The sequence below is a fragment of the Glycine soja genome, chromosome 18 (genome assembly GCF_004193775.1).
Source record: "Glycine soja cultivar W05 chromosome 18, ASM419377v2, whole genome shotgun sequence".
NCBI lineage: Eukaryota > Viridiplantae > Streptophyta > Magnoliopsida > Fabales > Fabaceae > Glycine > Glycine soja.
In genome coordinates, this window is record NC_041019.1 from 55352879 (window position 1) to 55379888 (window position 27010).

Consider the following 27010-nt stretch of genomic DNA (forward strand, 5'->3'; position numbering starts at 1 on the left):
CTGGTACGGTGTGGTACCATCTGTAGATTTCTTTTTTATAGTCTCTTGGAAGGTTATATGCGCATTTTAATTTGTTTCTTAATAATTTTAAAAACATTTTAAAATGCTTAATACTTGTATTCAATGATTAAAATATTAGGAAGAAAAAGATTTAAAATATTTAAATGATTTTAATATAATAATAATAACATGTGAAAGATGAGATAATATCGGGAGTGGGTGGTTGGGTCTGAAGTCTGAACAAACAGCCTGAAACGACGACTTTCCAACACGTCCGGAAAAGAAAATAGGACAGAACATATTGTATAATAATAATAATAAAAAACAACAGACAAGTCTGTTGTTCCTGTTCTAATCTCTGGACCATGTCATACAACTGAATCTAATTGCAATTCCTGTGAGCCGTGGCAAAGCTTTTGAATTTAGTGCCTCTCCTCTCTGTTTACCCTTCCAGGTATTCTTCTTACTTTATTTTTCTCAACGCAAAAACTGGTTGGTTCTTAATTATGTTTCACTTTTCTTCTTGATTCTGGCTCAAAGCTTGCTTTTTTGTCTTCTCTTGTTAGTCAAACTTAGTCTTCTTTTTAGTTTGTTGTTTTCTGAATTGTTGTTGGGTTGTTTCTGAATCTGATCTCGAGATTAGTGTGGGGCAAAAGTTTTTCTGATATTTCCCAGCATCTTCTTTTTTGTATTGCAAATTAATAACTTGTTCTACAAAGATTGAGATTTTAGGGGGTGAAATTAGATGCTAGGTGCATACAGTTCTTTAGGTACTTGTGTGGTTGTTCGCCAATTAGAATTGAAGTTTTACCTCACTAATTTGTATTGATCTATAATGCAAACTTTTACTGTATGAAATTCTAATCTGACTGAAAAACAGGACTAAAAACACTTGAGAAATTGTATCTTTGTTTTGTCTGAGATTTTATTGTCTTTGTATTTTACCCAATCAAATTACGAAAAGGGAACTTTTGAAAGATCTCACATTTATTAGTTCAGACATAATCTATGAACAAGAGTGTACCTGTATGAAATTCGGGATCATAGTTCAAAAGGAAAAATAGAACTGTCTAGGGACATTAGGAGAAAATATGACTGATGAGTTTTTTTTTTCTTATTCTTAAAAATAATTGGTAGATTAAGATTATTCTTCCTCCTTGTCATATATATCTTACTTTATGTTTACTTGTTATGTTGTAAAGATATTGCAGATACAGCAAGATCATGAGTGGGACTTCGGAAAAGAAACTTGTAAGAATCGATGTTAGTTCTGATACTGTATGCCCATGGTGCTTTGTTGGCAAAAAAAATCTAGACAAGGCCATAGCTGCCTCCAAGGATAAATACAACTTTGAGGTATAACACTCTCCTCTTGTCTCCCTCTATGTTTGTGTGTGTCTTAGAACCAAATATGTCTGGCATTTCCCATGTTAATTTGCTGTTTAACTGAACTTTCAGATAATATGGCATCCCTTTCAACTTAGCCCTGATGCCCCTAAAGAAGGCATTGACAAGAGGGAGTATTACAGAAGAAAATTTGGATCTCAATCAGAACGGATGGAAGCTCGGATGTCAGAGGTTTATGTCTAGTCGATCACTCTTTGTGCCATCATTGGTTGTGTTGTTTATATTTCTTCCCAGCAGTGAATTTTGATCAAGTCATAATGTTAATTTGGTATTTGGCAGGTGTTCAAGAATGTTGGCTTGGAATATAGCTTGTCTGGACTCACGTAAGATTGAGCATGGTTTTACTATTCATCAATGGATAAACTTCTATAAACCACTTCAGAAGTAGTGTTCTGAAGAAGAGTTCTCTCACTGAGGTTCAGCTAACATTGTTTTGATTATCCACAGGGGAAACACTATTGACAGCCACAGGCTTATATATTTTGCTAGGCAGCAGGGTCTTGACAAGCAACATGATCTAGTTGAAGAACTTAACATTGGCTATTTCACACAGGGAAAATACATTGGTGACCAGTAAGTGCCTTTTTTTCTGTGATCCTTTAGGTTGTTTGCTTAATTAATGGCACTTTACTGTATGGATTTTTGTAGCTGAATGTTTTGCTCTTTTACAGATCAATGACTATGTAATATGAATACTCACTTGACACTTCTTTTTTTTGTTTCTTTGTGGTTGAATATCTCTCTTTTTTTTTTTACACACTGCTTATGGAATATTTAAACTGCCAGCTGATTTCTTTAATGGAGGTTCGTTTAAATATTAAGATTCATATATTAACAAGAACAATAAAAGTCTTATCTTACTAGGTGAAGTACTGAGGTTTATGTGCTATATATAATAAATCTAAAGACCAATAAAGAGGAATTAAATGTTCAGTATGAAAAAATGGGGCCATAGAAAATAGGATAATAGGTGGTCTTTTGTGGTAGGACATACAGGTATTGCAGGACATTTATATGTCTTCAAATTTAGTTCCGAAAATGACAGGCATTAATTATCATTTTCAATTTGTGTGCAGTAAGTTTCTTCTGGAATCTGCTGCAAAGGTTGGTATAGAAGGAGCAGAAGAGTTTCTTAAGGACCCCAACAATGGTTTGAAGGAGGTAAATTATTTTTATAAGCAAACTCCTTTATTCGGTTTCTAAATTCAAATCATAACTAAAACATGCTGTATTGTATTGATATTTGAATCATTAGGGGTTCTAACCTTCTAACTTAATTATAACCTTTTATAAATTTAAATAGCATACCGAAGCATACAGGTTATGTATACCCCCGCATACCAATTCTTCCTAAGGTTGCAAACCCAAACCCGTACCGCATATTGGAGCATACTGCAAATTATGTGACTATGCTTCTAAGTTCTAGCTTCAAAATGCTTAATGTATTCTCTTTTTTTGGATGTTAACGTCAAAATGTTAGTATGATCTTTAGTTGTTAGGCAGTCACAAAATGGCATCAATGCTGATCTTGCTTTCCATGGCTCTATAAACCTAGGTTGAGGAGGAGCTCAAAACTTACTCAGGAAACATTTCAGGGGTTCCATATTACGTGGTAGGTGTATACAATGTTGAAAAACCCTGTTTGTTTTTTCATATTCATAATGATAAGAACCGAAGTGACTGACTTATTCACTTGACAGATTAATGGGAATCACAAGTTGAGTGGTGGACAACCCCCTGAAGTCTTCTTGAGAGCTTTTCAAGTTGCTACAAGTTAGAATTTCACCTTCTCACATTTTCTGCTTCCCTCTATAAGAATGAAACCTTGGAAATAAAAAGTTGGCCATTCACTGCTTTATAATACTCTATCAAATGTGAAACTTGTATGGATATAATGTAAGACAATATTCATAATTCATGTCTTATATAATTATATCACCGTTTGTGTCTTTGAACGTGCACCGGATGCAACCATAATAAATTGAATGACTTACTGTTTAATTGGCATTGCAGTCAATCATCATTGTTTATATATTGCATGTAACTTTTATACCTATGCTAACCAAGCTTCTCTTCATTTGTCAATCATCATTGTTGTCAGTTCAATATTTCTGTCCTAGGTGTAATTGGACTTTTTTAGTGCATTAAATGGATAGCTTTTAACATGTTTTCAGTGTTTGATAAAAAAAAATTATAATAGAACGAGGAGGAAATATCATTATTGTTTTCATTAATATTATAAGAAATATAAGTAAAAAAATAATTAATATTACATTGAAAAACTAAAATAATAATTATTTTGAGATAAATTGTTTTTTTACATAATAATTATATAATTATAATAGAACGAGGAGGAAATATCTTTTCTATTATCGTTACCATTTCTTCTGAAATCAAAATAATTAAGTACATTTGCCACGGGTTGTCTCTTTGAAGAGAGTTGTTTCTTCTTGTTCTCCCATGCCCATTCTCTTCTTCACTTGTCACACGAAGGTTTTCCTTGCTCTACATTATCTTGTGTACTTTACAAATCCGCTCAACCTTTTCACATTTGGCAAGTGTTGCTTAGATAAATTTCTTTTATAGAAGAAGATAAAAGATAAAATGAATTAAATTTCTTTAAATTAAAATCAATTAATGTACCTTAGTTTTTGAAAAAAGTTAAATAAGACAAAATTGATAAAAATTGAAGTGCATAAATTAACTTATAAAAAAAGTATAATTTATTTTACATTGTTGTTTTCTTTTATAAATATTTCTGGAGAAATTTGTCTTAAAAAAATTCTAGTCTAATTGCAAATCTAACTATATTAACTTTTTTTCTTTTTCCTTGTCCATTTCATATACTGCTTTATTATTTTTCACACCTTGTGAGAAATGCTTATGCTTGGTTTAGCAAAGAATCTCAATTCCTCGTCCAATAGTACCATTCGGAGACAACAGTAAGATATGACAATTAGACACTGTTTAGGAGCGTGTTTACTTTATCGTTTCAAATGTTTCTGAGCACGGAGGTCGAAACCGACAATCCAAACATGCACATAGTCGTGCATGCTTTTATCTGTGGTGTTTAGCTTAGGATAACTTCTTGGAGCTTTGTGATTATCCAATAGTTAAGGCTATTGTTCTATTGTCATTGTAGTCACTTATTCAAGGGTTTTTGGCCTTTTCCTATTTCCTTGTTGATTAATAACATTGATCTGCCCTCAAATTATATTGAGGGTCAAGCACATATACTCTTTAGCGTATTCAGATTTTCATTTTACCCTTTTACTAAAACGAACAAATTTTAGCCTAGATAATGCTTCAGCATAGGTCTTGTTGCTTCCAATAAATTCACGTCTTTAAGCTTTTAGAAATACCACCTTGACACTGTTCACTGTTGCTAAAAAAACACGTTAAAACAGCATTGCGCTAATGAAGAATTTATTTGGATGAAAATGAAAATCAGAGTACACCAAATCTGTACAGATTACAATATTATATGATGAGTTGAGGCATATTAATTATAAAATTATAAGATAATTTTCAAATTTGCTTTTGCGTACTAATTTCGTTTAATTTTAAAAATTAGCATTATTTCAAGGATCCAACAAATTTATTCAAAGTACTAGTTGAATTAGTTCAATTTTGATCCCTTGAATTCCTTTTCTTGTTTGTATACAGCTCTCATCAGTTCCATTTAAACCGAACTTATGGATTACATATTGGTATCCCCCCTCACGTCATTGTTTTAAGCGGGGGGAACACCTTGGAAGAGTGGTTCCAAAATCCTAACTCATACATGACAACAAAAACAAAAAGTAAAAAGAAAAAGAGAGGAGGAAATCATTCTATTAAATGGCAAACTGTTGAAACCATGACAAAGTTCCCATCTAAAATGGCATTTTCTTTTAATGTTGGCAGTTTTGGCAAGGGAGAAAAGTATAAATATAGAAACAACTTGGATGAGATTGAACTTACAGTGATGGTTAATAAAAGTGTTATATACTTCCTATACATGATAAGCGCTTAATCTGATGTATTCACAATGTCTATATTTTATATTTGCTTTCCTCTGTTGTTGGTATCATCCACGACATAAACATTTTCAATCAGTCGTTTCATCAAATACCATCACCTACACCAAAATAAAAATAAATAAATGTCATGATTCATTATACTCCATCTTCTAGTGCAGCCTTTAGCTTACCCATAAAGAAATAGAATGCACACATTGTCAACAAAAATTATTATACAAGAAATAGCTTTCCAGTCATGCTCAGCACAAATATATTTGCATGCAGCACATTAGAACAGCTTGATCAATATAAGAGAAACAGTATAATCATAAATGATTGCACGAAAATTGAAAAAATATCATTAGAATCAAGCTTAAACAGTCAGACACGAAAATTTACAAACAAGTAGTATTTCACATATAAACAAGGCAAATCTAAAAGGAGAAAGATTTTTATTGGGATGCACAAAATTGCACTGTCCATGACTTTTTTTTACGTTCTCCTATGATTTTCATATTAAATACTTTTTTCTTTTTAGTTCCTTAACCAATGCCCTAAGAACACTAGTTAGCAAGACCCTATAAACAATCTGAGTTCTGAAATTTCTAAATACAAGCTGGGTGGAAGTCTGTCCCTAAAACAATCAGTATCAAGCTTAGGCGGGTTCAGACTCAAGCATGTTTTTGCCTTTCCATCTCCAATGATTATGCATAAACTTACATTGTATAATGCACATACTATTTCACAATGACAACAAAGTCTCACATCATATAAAGCCGTATCAAATACATCCCCAATGCAAATCCCATCTATTTGACAATCAAAAAGTGCTTATGTAGCCCCTTGTATGAAAAATATTTGACATAATGGCACATTCTCTGTTCAACATGATAATTATGTAGCAAAAACATAATTGTTTTTTTTATGATATGTGGCAATATGACAAGTCATTTCCCTCATCATCAACACCTATACTGTTTCTCTTACCCTTCCTATTTCCCCTGTTCTGAGAAGAACAAATCCGAGATTTCATGGGTTTTTTATGAAGCCACAAATGTTCCACTCACCAAAATCCAGAACAACGACCAGGAAATGCCTCAAAAATCACAGGGTGATATTTCTGTTAGACAGACTTAACAACTGGAATGAAATTACTAACGTGGCTTTATAGGTTGGATAGTACCCTAGAAAGTGAGGTGTCACTTTATTTTTGTGAAAATTGCAATCGTAAGAGTAGATCCTATGACATTTTTCTTATTATTCATATATTTCTTTTATTTATTATATTTTTACATAATGGCATGCATTGCACAGGTAATAAACTAGTATTCATAACAAGAATCTTGGTATTTGGTAGCCTGAAGTTTGCCATGCTACCATGCCAATTATATGTCTTTTGAATCCTAGCTTTTTCCATTTCGAAGATTTCCAATTGAAATATTCCAACTTCCAACTAAGTAGCATGTTTGTAAACAAGCCCATTTGAATGCGTATTGGATCTGTTTACCAGTTTGTTCTGGAACTGTCAGGTTAAAACCAGTTTGGAAGGGTTAGCACTCTAGACACCATACAGTTTACAGAACTGAACCAGAGACATGGTCAGTTTGCTGGTTTCTGGTTGAACTGACTGGTTCAGCCAGTCTTCCTACCTCGTTTATGTAGAACATGCATCAAATTCTGATGAACTTAGTCATTTCAGTGAGAAATAATTCAGAAAATACCAAGAAAATATTACCTTCCCACAAACGGGACAGTTGTCACTTCTTTCCATCCACTCATAAATACAACAAAGATGAAAATGATGAGAGCATTTTGTCACTATCTTCGGATTCTCTTCAGTGTATTCTGCAAGCAAAAACAATTGAAACAAATGTAAGAATTGTGGAGGTTATATTGCTTCCATAGTTGTCAATCCCGTCATCACGGAGCGGAGCAGGCGACCCCTAAAGTGCAATAGCAGGATGACCCCTAAAGTGGAGGTTATATTGTCTTGTCTACTTTACAAATCTGCTCAACCTTTTCACATTTCGCAAGTGTTGTTTAGATAAATTTCTTTTATAGAAGAAAATAAAAGATAAAATGAATTAAATTTCTATAAATTAAAATCAATTAATGTACCTTAGTTTTTGAAAAGTTAAATAAGAATTGAAGTGCATAAATTAACTTATAAAAAGACGTTTAATTTATTTTACATTTTTATTTTCTTTTATAAATGAGTAGAAATTTATCTAAAAACAATTCTAGTCAAATTGAAAATCTAACTATATTAACTTTTTTCTTCTTTTTCCTTATCCATTTCATATACTGCTTTTTTATTTTTCACACCTTGTGAGAAATGCTTATGCTTGATTTGGCAAAGAATCTCAATTCCCCGTCCAGTAGTACCATTCAGAGAGAGCAGTAAGATATCAAAATTAGATATTGTTTAGGAGCCTGTTTACTTTGTCGTTTCAAATGCAACAACATGAAATCCAACACACTTTCACCACAAAAGCAACAAAGAGGGTGACTGCTATTGTAATCATTTTTTTTACCTATTTTGAAATTTGTTTAATATATATAATTATATCTTACTCTTATGATTTAGAATTTTTTTTATTTAGCTCATTATATTATATATTGCATTTAATTTAGTTTTTGTTACTATTATTAGTTTGTTATATCATATATTATGCTTTATTTAGTTTACTATATAACATGTTATACTTACAATAGTTTTTATATATTTTTATAAATTGTATAGTTTATTATATTAACAGTTCACAGATTTTTCTTTACTTCCTAACAGTTCACGATAACAAGTTAAAAACCCACAGAAAAATGTTGGACTTGAGGCCCAAGGCCCAACAGAATAGAAATTAAGAAAACACACCCTAAAAGGCTAAAACCCCAAAGACCCAATCCATCTAACAAGGTTCTCTCTTCTCTGTTAGCTCTAGCCGCCACTCTGTTACCAAAAAGACCCTCATTAGTCATTAATGATGAAATTTGAGGGCATTTTTTGAATTTGCATTCAATTTCAAAGGATCCACGACAGAGACCGTGATATTGTCGTCCCTCTCCACAGAGATTGCGGAGAAAAGCGTCGCTCCTTTAATCTGCTCAGCTACAGTTGTACTTGTTGCAGGGAAGGGCCACTCCACACTGCTGCGATAGCAACCAGGACAGCCGCTATTGATAACATAGATTGCTTCCTTGTGACACAGAGTCGTGGAGGTCACAAGTTCAAATTCTGGGAATAGAATTTATACAGGATTAAGGTTGCATACATCTACCCTTTCCAAACCCTCACTAACCGGGCGCCTCATGCATTGAGCCACCTGTTTTGTTCCTTGACTTTTGTGGTAACTGTCTTGTGAATTTATCTCAAGACTACAATTTTTAATATTCATTATTTATAAATCTTTAATTTTGGGTATTTTTTATTTTTGAGCATTTTATATATCAGTACAAGTTATTTAACTTGTATCCATAATTTTCAGTATAACAGCCATCCTGCTATAGGCTATAGCAGCTCTGAAATTAGCCAAAAAAAAAAGAGAAAACACTCTTACCTTCAAGACAAGTTGGACAGACATCCTCCTCTTCTGATGATGAATAGACAACCCCAGCTCCAGTTGTAAGTTTTGCTGATGAGAGCCTTACAGTGGACTTAGAACGGTATTCCTTTGATCCATCTTCACTGGTATCATTCCATTTACCAGCAGAATTTAAAGATTCTGAGTCAGCATCTACATCACCTCTTAGAGGTTCTGACTCTTCATTCAAATGACTTGAACCCTTCTCACGTCTTGACACTAGTCCATCACGCTGTGAACGGAAAAACCTGTCTGCATCATAAGGCAGGGGCCTTGGAGGAGAACGGTACATGTCAGATAGAGAATTATCAAGTGAAGCTGTAGAAGTCATAGATGCTGCGCCCTGTATAGATGAAGGAATCGCATGCACTTCCCCTCTACGGAATATTGATTCATACTGAAATTTGAGGTAGATTGGAAAGAGTTATTATATATAATACATATGGAGTACAGTTCCCATGTTGTAAATGGATTTAGAACTAAAATATACTTTAAATGTTGTCTACTGAATACTAATGTACATGGCAATCAATACAATTGAATTAACATCAAAATTACTTATATTAATAGATGCAGCAAAGCTCTCCTAAACTAAATTATAGATGATTACAATTTTTTCTCATTTAATTTTTTATGGCCTTCTTACAAGCAAGTTAGCATCAGAGCATCAAGAAAAAATGCATGTATGAAATACATCACCATTTGTAATTTTTTGGAGGATTGGGACATATAGTTCAAGACTAAAGGTTTTCCAAAACATTTTATGAGTACTTTTTTCACAATATAGTCCTGAGCAACGGAACAATAAAGAGGAGGTGTATGTGCGTCAATACTAACAAAACACAACACAAGCTCCTGTTACTGTAACAGGTATGTTTGCCACTTGACAAGTATGGAATTACCGGCAAAAACAGTGCATGAAAACATGACCATGATGCAAGACATCAAATTCAAACTAAGGGCAACACATAAGACAGTGTCCAAAAGTGAATCAAAAGAAAACAAGGGAATGGAAGAGGACAGGGAGTTTGGAGTTAGAGACATACCATAGTGAAAAAGTTCTGTACAAAGCAACTGAGACACATACAGTTCCTATATACAGAACTATTTGGATTCATAAAATCTTCAAAATCATCAACATTGAAACAGCAACAAACAGCACCCATTGTTTTAGCTTCAATATCCCTCTCTCTTTCAACTTAAATTTTTCTCTCTTCTCAACTCAAAGATCACCAAAACATGGATACTGCTACAAGCACGCTTTGTGAAAAAGAGTCCCCAACAGCACTAGCCAAGACTAATGACTATGATTTCATTAATAAATAAAGGAGAGAGGATTCTAAGCTCGCAGAAGTCCAATTGCCTCCGCAAACCAGTACCCTCCCTCTTCTGTTCAAATGATCTGTTATATGGATAAGCAAACTCTGATTCTCTTAATCACCTGAAATATACACCAAAACCGCCTTAAATATCACTGAAAGCAAACAATTTGGGAAGATCGTAGTAGAAGCTTTCACTATGCAATTGACAAATCAAAATAACAGATTTTTCTAAGGGCCTGCGGTTGAACAATGCAATTCAATTAATGCATATACTTCAAATCCAAAGCGTCGCGTATACAAAACATCATTGGCAAATCAGGACTTCAAAATAAGATCAACATACTATTCTTTTCCCTCCAAGGATAAAAAATAAGTACAAAAAAACTTAGAGAACATCAAAAGCATGAAAAAAACCAATACAAATTTGAGTGTTTCAAGGGAAAGCTATAATCTGTTTGCAATGTTCCTTCAAATTGTGGCAAAAATGATTCGTTGCTTCACTGGTAAGCTATGCTAGTACATCAACCAGCAGAAGGATCATCATTTACCTTTCAGCGGAAAAATCACAATCACCAATTTTTACTATTTAGACAACAACCTTAAACATAGAAGCAAACGACGCCCTCCATTCTAGAAATTGAAACGTTAAAATATAAAATAAGAGAGACAAAATCACATGCATCAATTGTCTAGAGAGAGACCCCTGAATTCCCAACAAAAAAAAAAGATCAACCGAGAAAAACACTCAAATTTATGAACCCCAGAAAAGAAGAAACGGAAAAAAGTGATACCCAGTTGCGATTACCAAATAAGAAGGCAATCAAACGATCAAAAACGAAAGAGGGTATGCGAGAAAACGACAAAGGTAGAATATTTGGAAAAAGAAAAAAAAAGGCACCTGAGAGAGAGTTTTGAATGAAATTGCTGTTGGGGGAAGCGAAGAAGAGAGAGAGAGAGGATAAGCTGTAGAAGATTGAGATTGTTGTTAATCGAGTTTTCTAAAAGGGGGGGTTTTGGAGTTTTCGGCAAAATTTGCTAGAACGAATGATTCGCCAGATTAGAGGAAGCAAAACATCTATCTCTCTTGTAATATCCGTTCTTCGGTGGTAGGTGGGTGGAGGAATCTATAACCCTTCAAACTTTATGTTATTAATAAATTCTGAAGGACAATGACTATTAGTATTTTTTCTGATTAAATTAAAATATCTCTACCATACTCATTCATCGAGACAAGTTGCACCTCCCTCTGATGTTCTCATACTCCAAGTACAACAAGTATATGATAATGATATAAGACGTGTCTAGAGAGAGCAAGTACGCTACAGTGGGAAAAATATATGTACATTACTTCAAAATAAATTATTGTACGGAATAAATGTTTATTTTTTATATAATTATGATTGAATTGATATTTTTAAATTTATAAATTATATAATAACTTAAAATGTGAATAATAAATATCTTTAAATATATAACTATATTTTAAGTTTATTTTAAATAGTTTAAATTGAGAGTGAGAAGAGAAGTGAGTCTCAGTTTATAATAGGATAGGATTCAACTAGTAATTAAGCTCATTAATCCTCATAATGCATGATAATTTATTTTCTTAAATTTAATAATAAATAATATTTTTAGCATATGAATTATATTATAGTTAAAATACATGATGATTAAATTTTTTTAAACATATAAACTACTAATAACTTTTATTTATGATACAATATTATTTTTAGTTACTAATAACTTTTTAAAAATTAAATTTAAATTAATAACAAAGATGAAGATAATATATCGAAATACATAAGCGCTTAAAAATATTAAGTACTTGGATGAACATAAATTAAGATTGATTTGAAATGATTGAACAAATATAGACTAATTGTTAAATCAAATTAAATTAGTGAAATAGATAATGGGACTAATTAAATTAAGAACAGGTGAATTGGTTTAAAAATAAATTGTAAAATAAAAACAATTTTTTTAAAAAAAAAGTTGTTTTACAAAGATCACATCACAACTTTATGTTAAAAACAATATTGAGCTAATTACTCGAACACAATACTCTTTCGTTGAGGTGCACCAATTTAAAATATTTTTAAAATTTATCAGATTGATAAAGAATACATTAGAGAGAGAAAAGATAGATAACAAGATTAATATTGGTTCACTCTTTATTTCTAAAGAAATTAATTCAATTATCTAATTTAACTCGAAATAGATTTTCATTATGCAATGTGAGTTTTACCAGTAATCACAATCAATTTTAAATTATATCTAAAAAATGAAATTTAGGCACATAACTCTAAAGTCCTTCGTGAATCTAAGCCTAAGAGAAACCTACCCTTAGTTTCAAACTATAAACACTTATTCTAGCATGCTATACAAACTCTTGCACATGTAGTAGCAATGTGTAAAAGCCATATGGAACATAGTCAATGAGAGATGCAACATTTACATTCAAATGCATCAACAAAAGACTTAATTAATGGACCTTTCTTGATCTCAAATGTGTTTATAACTCATTTTCCTTTTGAAAGTTCCAAATGTGATTTTCGATTGCTTGAAAGTGAGAACACAAGATAGGTATATATAGAGAAAATAGTTATAATTGTCTATAATTGATTATATTGACAATGTAATCGATTAAATTTCTCATTTAATCGATTAAAGTGTTTTCCCCCGATTATGAAAAACATTCAAGAATAATATAATCAATTACAATCTTAATTTAATCGATTAAAGTATTCTTGATCATTTTTTGGAATACTTTAAAGAACAATGAATTCGATTACTATATTATTATAATCCGTTAAACCAAAAACCCAAGAAAACATACATGGTCTCAAAAGAGAATTGTGTAATCGATTACTAATATATGATAATTGATTGAACCGGAGTTATGAACTCTCTACAAGTTTCTCAAAGACTTATTTAATCAATTACACATGAGTGTTTATCAATTAAAACAGTGAGAAATATAGCGCTAATGTTTTTTTTTTATCTCATAAACTATCTTCCTACTTCTATATGATGATACATGATGTACACATAAATAGACTAAGACTAAAAAACAATAAGCAATACAAATGTCACTAAATAAGGAGTTAGACATGTAAAAGTCAAAACTCTTCTAAGCTTGATTTTCATATTGTTCTCCTATCTCTAACAATTAGAAATTAATAAAAAATATATATTTGAAAGGAATAAAAAAACTGAATAACTAAGATAAGACCCAATGTCTTAACAAAAGAAGTCAAAGGAGATAGAATAATCTCTAAAAATACTCATGTCAATCAAATATACAAGTTGATTGACGTTAGAAGACTTAATCTAGACTAGGAGGAAGATTCCAAAGTTCCTCGTGTTTAGGTTTCAAGGTCTATAATTTTAAAATTTGCTTGGAAGGTTGATCACAATAACTTCTTTTGATAGACCAAACATTACTTATGAACCAAGGATTTTAAAATTACCTTTTTAGGGTACTTTTAATTCACATGTTATCTTTGATCAATCACTAAGTATAAATGATACCATACTTTTACTTAGTCAGGCTAACACAATTAGAGTATGCTAGTAGTTGATAGACATGTTGGGACTAGATATGACACAATATTTTATTTCTCAATAATAATTAATGAGTTTCACCAACTTCACATCTCTTATATATACAAGAGTGTGATACAATTCAAATCTCAACCATATCTTATCTTATCAAATATTATTTATTTATATATAGTAAATTTTGATTTTACTAGTTGTTTCATCCATCATTTCACTTAATAGCTATTGGATTTAATTGAATTGAATGCTTTTTTTTTTTGTATTAATGCTGATAATTGTATTTAATGAATATTTAAGTTGTTGAGATTAATGTTATTTATACAACTTTGATAATTAAATACTAATTGTGATAATTTAATATTAAGCAATACAATTTTCTTTTAAATTAAAAATTAAGGAATTAAATAATAATATTATATATATATATATATATATATATATAAAAGCATACTCAATTTTTAATTTAATTTTATTCGTATCTTAAGAATTATTATAATCAATTTATTGAATTTTACAAAAATCAATAATCAATATCAATGATCAATAATATATTATAAAATAAGATTTTTTCATAAAGATTGAAATTTCGTGATAAAACCACATTCATTATTTTCTCTCCAAAATGTTATTAAATTATTTTATTTTATTCTTTAATTCATAAGAATATGGTCACGAGATGATTATTTAACTATATGAAGTACTTAATTATCATGGTCAATCATGAATATAATATTTTAATTAATAATATAATTATAAGTTTTGATTCAAAATAATAATAACAATAATATATATATATATATATTTTGATTAACATTTAGAGTAAATTTAATTTCAAATTCGATTTTAGAAAATCTTGCTAGATTTATTTTTGACAAATGCACCTTAGGAATTTTTTTTACTCAATATATAAATAATTTTGTTTGTTTTTAATTCCAAAAAAATGCATAATTATATTAATGAAGGCAAAACAATATGATCATTTGATAATTTGAAAATTGAAATTAATAACATAATTTTATTCTGATTCAAATTCATATATATTTTAATTCAAAATATATATATCATAAGCTTACTTAACTCACACTATAAATTTTAGCATTATTGTTGTGTTATACACTTTGCTTTGTTAAATTTATAATCTAAAATAAACTTATCCAAACTTTAGGCATTTCCTTTGCCATTATTTATTATGAACATTTTCTATATGTTATAATCATATGTCACTTTCCTTACAAACATTAGATTTGTAGTTATAAATATTAGGATTTTTGTGTTCGTTTGTCGCAAAGGAGAACATTTCCTTATAAAAATATTTTGACAGATTGTGAATTTGTGATGGAAAAAACCAAGAAACAATGATGAAGATTTAACCAAAAAAATCTATTTTAAAGAGAATAGATTAGACATATTTTGTATTTAGGTTTTGTGTTGGAGCTTGTCATTTGTGTTGGGCTTAAGCCTCTTTCATTAATTTGTTTGAGTTTTGATATTTTTAGCTTATGTTTAGGCTATTGATGATAGATCTTGGTAGTCTTTAGCTCCATAGTATAATAGAGAAAATATTGATTTTGTATTTAGTTTCTTCTCATTTTTAATAAAGCTTTTTACAAAAATGTCTCTTGCTCTTATGAATTTCACTTGATTCTTATTTTTTAATTTTTTAATTCAAAGTGAAAAATTTTCATCTCAACTTATTAATTTATTCGAATTATGATGTTATTTTTATCATTTCATCACAAGTCATCATATCGTTGAGTTGAAAGGGGATAATTTTTAAAACACGTATTAAATATAAGAATAACCACAATAATTGAATAGAAGTATATTTAAAGATGCATAAAAACTAAACCAAATAATTGTAAAAATATAATATTTTTTATTATTAACATTTATTTTTAAAATTTTATATAAATGTAAATCTAATCTAAATTTTAAATTATATACAAATGCAAATGTCTATACTATTAATATACTTTTCTTTAACTTCTAATTTTTTTATATTTAAAACAGACCCTAGTATTTATAAAAATAATATTTTTGAAAACAAACTATATAAGTCAATATAATATATATTAATGTTTTTAAATATGTTAATATATATTTTAAATATTTAATATACTAATATATACATAAAATTTAAAAATTATTGAAAAATACTTTTGAAATACAAATTGTAAACTTAATACTTGTGTAAGGCACGAATTATTATACTTTTTTTACAATACAAGAGTTATTACATTAGTTACATACAAATAATTCATCTATACATTTTTTTTTCATGTTGTTTTGAACATCGATGAAAATTTCATTTATTTTTCTGGTTCTAGAACATTCTATAAGGAAAGATATATATTTAACTAGAATAAATAAATATTATAAGCCAGTAGCGGGGATTGAACTTGCATCCCTAGCTTAAGGATCATCAACAATAAGGTTTTAGTGTCTTGTAGATTCTTATCAAGACTATCATTTGAAAATGTCGATTATTTCTTAACCATAAAGTAGTTGCGTAAATAGTTATATTAAAAAAAATTATCTTTTTATGATTGCCAATAATATCTTAAAAAAATCCCACAAGAATAATTATGAACCCCAATAATTCAAATTTCAATATAACTTTTATATATATATATATTATATTAGGTGTTTTGTAAACATATAAAATTCTAACCAAACCGAACAAATCTATTATAAAGATTTAACTCTTAAAGTAAGGAGATATTCATTATTAAATAATAAAATACACTCACGATTTTTTCAGCTAATCAAAAGTACACTCACAACCCCTTATTAGAAAATAAAAAATAAAAATTGATAATTGTGATAAAATGAAAGCTTAAATATATTTTGTTATGTCATATCATAATTTCAATCAATATAAACAAACATGTCACACTTTTTATTATGTTTAACATTTATGCTAAAAATGACAAAAATGAAATTGTTTTTAAATATAAATAATTTAAGATTTAATGAACTAAATTAAAAAAATACTAAAACATAAATATCAAAAGTGTCATTTAAGCTTTATTATACTGTTATTTAATGTAATAAAATATTTATTATTAAATATTTTCTTTCATATATTCTTGTCCCGAAACCTGTTGGTGAGGACACCATCATCATTATTCATTTTGAAAAATAAGAAAAGAAGTGTTCTTCACTTCTTCTCAATTGGCACAACACAGAGAGTGAAGAGCACATCAATTCAATCACCAACCACGCCACTCAAAATTCTCAGATCCACCCCTAACTAATAACAGTACACCACCAACTCGACCGAGTCAGCCAATGCCATCACCGCCATACTCTGCGCCATAGTCATCATCATCATCATGCAGAGCGCAGCGTCATCGTCGCCGTCGCCGGAGGCCATTCTGGAATGGCTGCACAAAGAAATGGGCTACCGTCCGCTCGGCACCTACGCCTCTGGCAAGTCGCACCTGCCGTCCGTCGACTCCATCCGCCGGATTTGCCGCGGCAACATGATTCCGGTCTTGAACTTCCTCGTCACGCGCGCCAAGTCCGAGAAGACCGTGCGGAACATCCGCCGGAACATCACCGTGCACGGCGGCGCAGACGGCGGCGGAGAGGCGAAGGAGGAAGGAAGGGGGAAGGGCGCGAGGAAGAAGGAGAGGGCGCTCGCCGGCGGCGGCGAGGGTTCCGAGACTGCGACGACGAGGGAGGCGGCGTTGCAAGAGCGGGATTTGGCCGCGAAGGAGGTGGACAGGCTGAGGAAAGTCGTGAGGAGGCAGAAGAAGGATTTGAGAGCGAGGATGCTCGAGGTTTCCAGAGAGGAGGCTGAGAGGAAGAGAATGCTCGATGAACGAGCCAATTACAGGTTTTGGCTTTTTCCTCAATTTGCCCTAAATTTTGAACAATTTGTGTTAATGTGGTTGGTAATTTTCATTCTGGTTGCTTGAAGTGGAATTTTCATATTTGTTGTTTATTAGGTAAGAGAAGATGAATGAAACATGTTAACATAAAAGTAGAAACTGATTTGTTTTGGGAAAAATGATGAATGTTGGAGTTATAGGTAGAAGGAAGTGAGAGATAGAGAGAAAAAATAAAGGAAGTAAGAGAAATTTGATAAATGTGATAAACATGTGATGAAAAATGAAGGGAGAGGTAGGAAAAAACGTAGGGTGGAAATGTGATGGGTTGAGAAAGTAATGATATAATAACGAATGACCCTTTGTTTTGTGTTGCAAAAGTTTAAGAGTGTCGATAAACATACACCCCAAAGGAAGAGAGAGATAAAAAACTTCGTACCCCATTGCCCGGAGGCTCTTCGCTATGCGAAGGTATGGGGGAGGGATATTGTACGCAGCCTTACCCTTGCATATGCAAAGAGGCTGTTTCCGGATTCGAACCCATGACCAACAAGTCACCAAGGTACAACTTTACCGCTGCACCAGGGCTCGCCCTCCCAAAGGAAGAGAGAGATAAAAAAAGAAAATGAAGAGAGAAAAATGACAGATTTGATGAGTGATGTGGTGGAAAAGGAAACGAGATAGGAAGAAAATAAGGTGAAAATGGGATGGAAGAGGTAGTGAGTGCATGTTTATAGTTTTTTTAATTTAATTTAATATCATAGTGTAGGCATGATGTTGTTGCTTGCTAGTATAATGTGTTTTGAGATTATTATCTCATTTTATGTGCTTTTGTCTCTACCAATAATTTGTTTGAGAGAGGGGAAAAGAAATGATGTGTTTATATTAGTTCTTTACCCATTTTGCAGGCATAAGCAAGTGATGTTGGAGGCCTATGATCGACAATGTGATGAGGCTGCAAAAATATTTGCTGAATATCATAAACGTCTCTGTTACTATGTAAATCAAGCGATGGATTCTCAAAGATCGGGTGTGGATTCTTCTGTTGAAATGGCCAAAAGTGAGAAGGAAGCTGTTTATTCTACTGTTAAGGGAAGTAAATCTGCAGATGATGTCATCCTCATTGAAACCACGAGGGAAAAGAATATTAGAAAGGCCTGTGAATCTCTTGTAGACCACATAATGGAAAAAATACGGAGTTCTTTTCCTGCTTATGAAGGAAGTGGCATTCATTTAAATCCTCAAGCAGAAACAGCAAAATTGGGGTTTGACTTTGATGGGCAAATTCCTGATGAGGTCAGAACTGTTATTATAAATTGCCTAAAGAGTCCTCCCCAATTGCTTCAGGCAATTACTGCATACACTTTGCGGCTGAAAAGTCTAATCTCCAGAGAAATAGAGAAAATTGATGTTAGAGCCGATGCAGAGACCTTGAGGTATCATTTATACATGGTTTTTGTTTTTCATATTCTGTTGGTGCTCTCATTGATGCCTCTGTGACCATAATATTTGAATTTTGGACCTTCTGTCATTAATCATTGTTACTATAACTTTCCAAAAATAAAAGTCTGTCCCAAATGCTATATTGGCCAAGCATGCCAAAGTTGCTTACAATGATTTAGTTCCCCTGCCAACCAGGAAAAAGTGTACGAAGTAGCTGTATGAATTTTCTTTTGTGTTTGGTTTTCTGTTAGATTGTCCAGAATCATGTTGAAATCCCAACCAACGTGATTTTAGATAAATGCCCATATGTTTGGTTCCACGTCGAGGAATTGATTTGAGTTGAAACAACTTTAGATGACTTTTGTATTGAATAAAATTTTTTATACTCAGCTTTACTACTAACTTGCTTTTAGAATAAAAAAATCCATTTATAATTCTTATCACTTCAAAATCAATTTTGCCAATGCTTACCCAAACTTACATTTTATGAATGTTCTGTTAGTTTGTTCTTATTGGCAAGGATATTACGTATGCCATTACTGTTATAATCAAAACTTGCATTTTTCAATCAGGTACAAATATGAAAATAACATTGTTATGGATGTTTCATCATCCGATGGGAGCTCTCCTCTACAGTATCAACTTTATGGCAATGGAAAGATTGGGGTTGATGTGCCTCCAGGAGGGAGTCAAAATCAGCTTCTTGATAGACAGGTCTTTATTCATCCTTAAACTGCATATTTTGTTGTCATAAGAGGAGTTATTGAACTGGTGCCGTATCTCTGTTCACAGAAAGCTCATGTTCAACAATTTTTGGCTACTGAAGATGCACTAAACAAAGCTGCAGAAGCAAGGGACATGTGTGAAAAACTTATGAAACGTTTGCATGGAGGCACTGATGTTTCGTCACGCTCACTTGGTATTGGAAGTAATTCCCAAAATGTTGGAAGTCTCAGGCAACTTGAGGTATTATTATGAAAAACTTACAGTGCATTAGGTTCTTTTTTAATTGAGTTGTACATTTTTTGAATCTATTGTCACCTTTGCTCATGATACTATCACTTGCAAGCTTTCTTTGAATTTTGAATAACTAACCAATAGTTAGATTGCATACATGTATGGTGGGAATAGGGCTGGGTTTTGTTGGCTTTTGGTGGCTGTTGGTTATTTTTCTGTGTTTTAGGGGATGTTACCCCTTGTATTTTCTGCAGTACCTCTGGTACTATGTTTCTTATATATATAATATTATCTTTGGCCGTTAAAAAAAAAAAACATGTATGGTGGGAAGCATTAGCATTCATTGACAGCTCATTAGAGAAATCAGAAATGTTTGACCTGGAGTATTGATGGATATTGTTTTGGCAGCATAACTTATGTTAGGAAGAATTAATGTTTAATCTTAAACCACTGCAAATTCTCTTTCTGATTGAGTGTTACAAATCAAACACTCAGAATATGAGTAAAGCTTGAATACCCTTGTAGGAATAAAGATACCAAATAGATGGATGTTAAGTGGGTAACTGAGTTAGCTGGGTGACTGGTTAATCATTATTGTTCCTAACAGATTCTTATTTTGTTTCAGGTAAAATTTTGTTTTCATAGATTCAAATGCTATCTTAAGCTTCTTTGAGCCATGAAGTACTCTTTTGGTAAAAATCATATGCATATATTATATGATGTATATGTATATTGTTGAGCTATTAGTGCTTAACATGTGTGTCTACATGATTGATTTGTTTATATGGCATTTTTTCCCTTCAAAAGGAGAAATTTTATTAGAGAAAAAAACAAACAGAATTACTAAAGATTTGTTTTTGTGACAAATTATCTCTGGTTCATCTTTTCACATCTAATTATTTTAATGTAGTCCTTGGGTAGGCCAAACAATCCAAGGTCATTCATCATTGATGGTTTATGTCAGGAAAAAAATGTCAGAATTAATGGGTAGTATTAGATAGTTATGTATTAGACATTTATGGTTTGTTATGTATTATACAGTTATATTTTGTGGTATGGATAGTTTTGACTTATTGTAGTGCAGTTTTAAGGGGTCTGTTATTGTAGACGGATTTAGATAGAATATGGCTTGCCTGTCTGTTATACATAAAGGATTATAAGACTCCTTGTTAGGGGGAAACCCTGTGAAGTTTTGTGTGCACTTGTAATCTGGCCTATAAACCAGATTATTTCAGTATTATTCAAATAAATTCTGTGTTCATCCCTTGAGTTCATCATCCATGAAACTGGCTTAATATTCTGGTTTTGTTATAAACTATAAAGTAAGACATGTTTTATATTTACTTCATCGGGGAAGATTATTAAATTTGATTCTCCCAGTAAAATCAAAATTCAGAAAACTTGGGGATTTTAGAAACACTTGTGATCTAAGATCTATTATTGTTGTTATTATGGCTAAATTGGGGACATCCAGACATGTTTAATCATGGATATATTTTTTTATATCAGCATTTAATGTGAGAGAAATAAAGAATTTATCTTTGGGGAATCTTTGCTTTCTGTAAGTTCAATTTAAATATTTAGGTTCTCGTTTTTAGATTTTCCAATTAGGAATTTTACAGCTTAAAAGTTGGAAGAAAAAAGGATAAAACATTTTGCCCCTTTTAATTCTATTCCTTTCCTAATGCTAGAAATATTTCTTCACAGCAACATTTGAGCTAGGAGTTTACCCACTTATTATGTATATTTTTTCCACGTGTTCAGCTAGATGTTTGGGCCAAGGAAAGAGAAGTTGCTGGTTTAAAGGCAAGCTTAAACACCTTAATGTCTGAAATACAACGCTTGAATAAGTTGTGTGCTGAGAGGAAAGAAGCTGAAGATTCTCTAAAGAAAAAATGGAAAAAGATTGAAGAGTTTGATGCTCGTAGATCAGAACTTGAGACTATATATATGGCACTCCTTAAAGCAAATATGGTAATGTTCCGTTATTTCAGTATTTCCCGTATTAGTGAAATACAACTGTGGTATATTTACAGCTTATCCTTGGGAATGGTGATACCTTGTTTGAATCCTAGAATAATTATTGGTTTTAAACTTGAATTATCCATTAATAGATTTGTCTTTGTGGGCACATTGATGCATTTCCCCTGGATTACAAAGTTGATTTGAACACATCTTTGTTCTTGTATTTTTTCCCTTTTTTTTGTTTCTAATAAACAGATTTGACTTTAGTTTTACTTTTGTTTTTGTTTATAATTTTTGTATCTTTTTATATAATGCAGGATGCTGCTTCATTTTGGAGTCAGCAACCATTAACTGCAAGGGAGTATGCTTTGAGCACTATAATTCCAGCATGTGCTGCTGTTGCCAAGGCTTCAAATAATGCAAAGGATCTCATTGAGAAAGAAGTGTCTACATTTTATCGAAGTCCAGATAATAGTCTCTACATGCTTCCTTCTTCCCCACAGGTTTATAATGCTCCAACAGACAACTTGTTCACTTGCTTGTTCAGTATAAAATATGTTAGAATAGAAATAAGAGAAATACTACCAATACACTCTCTTAACACTCTTTTGAACACTCTTTCTTGTTGGTTGAAATTTATTGGAAATCGCAAAATTTTGAGTTTCACATTTTATTTAATTTTGTAGTTTGCGGTAGAGTGTGTTTAAAAGAATGTGTTAGAGAGTGTTGCTAACACTCCTCTAGAGATAATGTTCTGAATTTATGGGATTTAATTTATGAAGTTAGTTTACATGGTCTACTTTTGAATCTTCTAATTCTACCTTTTGGTAGTTAAAGGTTTTGAGTTCATTTAAATATAAACTTGATCATATTTATTGTCTAGTTTTTAACACATTCCATTCTTTTTTGTTGGATAGAAAGAAATTATATAAAAGAAAGTGTATTTTCGAGTGGGGGAAGGGCAGGTTAAGATATCCTCAAGGAACATGGATTGATTAAAAAAAAAAACTAAAAATGCAGCAAGCCTACTCAATCTCTTTTGCATATTTAAAATGGAAACTTGCATTGAAGCAGACAGAAGTCATAGATATAATCCTACCTTATAACTAGTTTAGGGAAAGATATTCCTTGAAAGATATGTGCATTGCACTCCGACCAAATACACCCCTGAACTGCATAGACTGCACTCTGCCACTGAATTTCACCCACTTGCTTCTACCAGAAACTTTAAAATGTAGAATAAGAAACTGCTGCTCCAAAATTACAGAACAGAACCATTCCACCTGGTTAGCCAACTGGTTATCTGGATTGGGATGCTCTGAATCCAATTTCAATAACCTTACAACCTCTCTCATTTTGGATGGATGTTAAATTGTTTAAACTTTAAATAGGGTTTGTGTGAAAATTTAGTAGTGCAACTTAAATCTGTCACTAATTTTAAAAACTTGTAAGAAAGATGAAAGTTGGCAGATCCTATTAAAGAGGGGCCAGTCTGGACTAGTTAGTAAGAGAGGTAAAAATGGCAAGCTATAAATAATAGGAAGAAAAAAAAAAAGAGATCAATCTTTAGTTTTAGAATGGGAATTGGGAGCTAAAGTCCTAGTCTCTTGAATACCTGCAGTGTAGAGAGGAGATTCATTTCTATTGTACATTTGTGATCTCTTGCCTTTTATCACATTGATACTGGTAAGAGGGCATTCTTTCTGTGATAAAGATCGTTTGTTTTCCCTAATTCTAAACCGGTATCTGTCAGTGAGCTTTTTTAATGGTTTCACAGAATTTTGCTTGAAATATTTTAATTCTCTGTGTATATTGAGATGTGCTTCAACTTAATTGTCTTCAATTCTGGTTCAGGCACTGCTTGAGGCCATGGGTGCTAGTGGACCACCTGGCCAGGAAGCAGTTGCAAATGCAGAAATAAGTGCAGCTATGTTGACAGCAAGAGCTGGTGCTCGGGATCCATCAGCAATTCCATCAATATGTCGCGTTTCAGCTGCACTTCACTATCCTGCGGGTGAGTATATTATAGTTTGTGATTTGCTGATAGTTTCCTGGTGTACACTCTACCCATATCAGATCGGTTAATAGATTGCCATTGTAAAATGTCACTTCAGTAATTGCTATAGCACAAATGAATAGCCTATGACCTTTTTAAACAGAAACTACAGCTCTTGTAGTTTTCAGTTCCCCTTTTAACAGGAGTATGACTATGTTCTTGTGATTTTGTTTTGTTGGGACAGTTGGTTTATTTTATACACTTTTTTTATCTTCTCTAATTCTAAACAAGATAAATGTAATTTAGTAGATAGAACACGTTAAAACACTAATTATTGTTACTTTAAAAAAATTCATTTTGAATGAAATATCTGGGTATGCTTGCCAATGTATTAATATAATTGATGTTATAGTATTCGGAATGGCATAATAAAATGTTTTCAAACTTTCAAAACAATTACCCCCTCCATTCCAAAATAATAGTCTTTTTAGCTTTTTGTTCTGTTCCAACTTCCAAAATAATAGTCCTTTTAGCTTTTTTAAGCTATTTTTCAACAATACCCCTGTATATAACATAATTAAGAAGATAAGTTAATACTTGCATTGAAAAGAGACATCTGCCACAAAAATAAGTTGGTCTAGATAGTAGGATAGTTTATGATGAGTAGTTGAAAAACTTGGGGTATTTTGTCTATATTTTGTATAAATTGAATATTTCTTATTCAGTGTGCCATAACCTTAAAGGACTATTTTTTTAGAATGGAGGGAGTATAAGATTAGATTGATAATTTGTTGTCACAAATCAATGTTTTTACTACTAATTATTTTGTTAACTTGCAATTTGAAGAATATAAGGTTTTGTTGTGCATGGAATACTTTATGAGGGTTAAAAGCTATTATTGTATATTAAATGATTTTCTTGTTAAATGGACAGGCTTGGAGGGTTCAGATGCAGGTCTAGCATCTGTGCTGGAGTCCCTGGAGTTCTGTTTGAAACTTCGTGGTTCTGAAGCTAGTGTGTTGGAAGATTTATTAAGGGCTATTAATCTTGTCTATATTAGACGGGATCTTGTTCAAAGTGGTGAAGCCTTGTTGAATCATGCCAACCTTGTTCAACAAGAATATGAAAAGTAAATATGTTTCTAACCCCTGAATCCATTGTGCATTCATGGTTAATGTTTCTAGTAGATTCAAATTTATGTACTGGCAAACGATGTTGTTAATTTTTGAAAACCTTCTCTGACATTTGATATAATGATGCAGGACAACAAAATTTTGTTTGAGTAAGGCTGAAGAACAGGAGAAAACTATCATGGAAGAATGGTTGCCTGAACTTAAGAATGCTGTTTTGAGTGCTCAGCAGAGCTTGGAAGATTGCAAATATGTCAGGGGATTGGTGAGTTACCCTGCTATTATTACTATTATGCAAATATGACGGCCTTCAAAGAATATAAAATTTATTTAAAGCATAATATATAATATAATAAACTAAATAATAATGATAAACTAAATAAAACATAATATGATAATAAATTAAATAATAACCGTGATAAAAACTAAATAAAACATAATCTGTAATATAATAAATTAAATAGATATTTTTTTTGGGTATTTTATTATTATTATTTTTATATGAAATAAATTTTTACGAGTTTGAGTCGAGTTTGCAGAGCTCCCACGAGTTTATGTGAGCTCTCAAGTTTGACATTGCAAACATATCTAATGATACTTGACTGTTCATGATAGTGGTTATCAGTTCCCATCACTATTCTTGTCCTTGTTTTGTACCTCTTATTTTTCCTATTAAAGCACTTTTTAGTAAGGTAAGGGATGCAATTGTCTTTACAAGAATACATCACATTTCTTTTATATCAAACATCCTAAAATTTTATTCAATTTTTTTTATCACTATTCCTTTCCATTTTCTTTCACAAACCAAATCAAGTATAATGTCCCTAAAAATAGGGGACAAAAGAATACTCAGGAATGAGTTTTTTATACAATTTTTCTATGAAGCTTATTCTTGTTCATTCTCATTTTGTAATATGTCTGTGTTAGTTTAGGTGCAACTTAAGCTCAGTGTGTCTAATATACATATGGGTGAAACAGTGAATATTCCTCAAAGTTGCTTAATTTGATATTTCATCTGGCTGGTAGATTTTTCACGTTCCTATAAAATTTCTATTTCTATTATTAAATTGTAACCTCTTCTGCAGCTTGATGAGTGGTGGGAGCAGCCAGCATCGACAGTTGTTGACTGGGTAACAGTGGATGGGCAAAATGTAACTGCCTGGCATAATCATGTGAAACAGCTTCTGGCATTTTGTGACAAGGAGCTATTGTGATTTGTGATTAGAATTGTAAAGCACGTGGAGTGAACAAAGTTTTGTGAAGTCTTGTTCATCTTTAGATTTTTAGTAGTGGGGTGGTTTGTTCATGTTAATTGGCAGTGATTAATGGCATTGAATCTTATGATTGTAGAGCTTTGTAATGTAATTTGATTTATTATCTGGCAGTGATTAATTGAAGTTTATTTACTGATGGCTTCATTTACTGAACTCTGGTTTCGTCTGGTGTATACAATTAGAACCGATGAGGAAAAAGAAAAGATTAAGTTGAATGAATTTGCTGAGGGGATCCTAGTGCAGTATTATATTTTCTTTTATTCGAAAATCACAAGGTGTAATAACCCAAAAAACTATGGGTGATCACGGGTTAAATCCGTTCAAAATTTTACTGTTTGAGTTGGGCTTGAGTTGCATTTGTGTGTGTTTTTAAGATCCAATCCAAATTAATTCGATTATTGGATTGAATTAATTGGGTGTAAATATTTTTTTAGAATAATAATTTATTTTAGTCTAAAATTTTATAAGTATGTAATGATGATAATATTTGTATAAACAAATAAGCGAAGGCAGTTCAGCAATTAAGTAAAGTTATATATTGAT

General features: G+C 31.7%; 3 protein-coding genes across 6 annotated transcripts; 2 read left to right on the forward strand and 1 right to left on the reverse strand.

The window, feature by feature from the left end:
- The first annotated feature begins 233 nt into the window (after positions 1-233).
- Positions 234-3414, forward strand: LOC114397741 (uncharacterized protein YwbO). Of its 2 annotated transcripts, none has more exons than XM_028359928.1 (8): positions 234-454; positions 1203-1356; positions 1459-1578; positions 1687-1730; positions 1855-1980; positions 2484-2568; positions 2963-3019; positions 3108-3414. In XM_028359928.1, the coding sequence occupies exons 2-8, from the start codon at positions 1225-1227 to the stop codon at positions 3183-3185; spliced, it is 642 nt and encodes a 213-aa protein (XP_028215729.1). In that variant the 5' UTR covers positions 234-454; positions 1203-1224; the 3' UTR covers positions 3186-3414. The 2 variants fall into 2 exon arrangements, with proteins under 2 accessions (XP_028215729.1, XP_028215730.1); XM_028359929.1 differs by having other exon boundaries at positions 238-454; positions 1212-1356.
- A 1797-nt stretch (positions 3415-5211) lies between these two features.
- LOC114396666 (E3 ubiquitin-protein ligase At3g02290-like) lies at positions 5212-11499 on the reverse strand. Of its 3 annotated transcripts, none has more exons than XM_028358761.1 (5): positions 11207-11499; positions 10033-10427; positions 8963-9383; positions 7144-7253; positions 5212-5527 (listed from the first exon to the last, which is right to left on the reverse strand). In XM_028358761.1, exons 2-5 carry the CDS (start codon positions 10150-10152, stop codon positions 5498-5500), a joined length of 681 nt encoding a protein of 226 aa, XP_028214562.1. In that variant the 5' UTR covers positions 10153-10427; positions 11207-11499; the 3' UTR covers positions 5212-5497. The 3 variants fall into 3 exon arrangements, with proteins under 3 accessions (XP_028214562.1, XP_028214563.1, XP_028214564.1); XM_028358762.1 differs by lacking the exon at positions 11207-11499 and adding an exon at positions 10857-11110; XM_028358763.1 differs by lacking the exon at positions 10033-10427 and having other exon boundaries at positions 11207-11497.
- Positions 11500-16977: 5478 nt separating this feature from the next.
- On the forward strand, positions 16978-26620 carry LOC114396419 (AUGMIN subunit 5-like). Its single transcript, XM_028358389.1, has 10 exons — positions 16978-17710; positions 18611-19138; positions 19718-19859; positions 19938-20111; positions 21867-22076; positions 22385-22570; positions 23922-24081; positions 24997-25192; positions 25326-25458; positions 26279-26620. The coding sequence occupies exons 1-10, from the start codon at positions 17205-17207 to the stop codon at positions 26405-26407; spliced, it is 2364 nt and encodes a 787-aa protein (XP_028214190.1). The 5' UTR covers positions 16978-17204; the 3' UTR covers positions 26408-26620.
- The last annotated feature ends 390 nt before the right edge of the window (positions 26621-27010 follow it).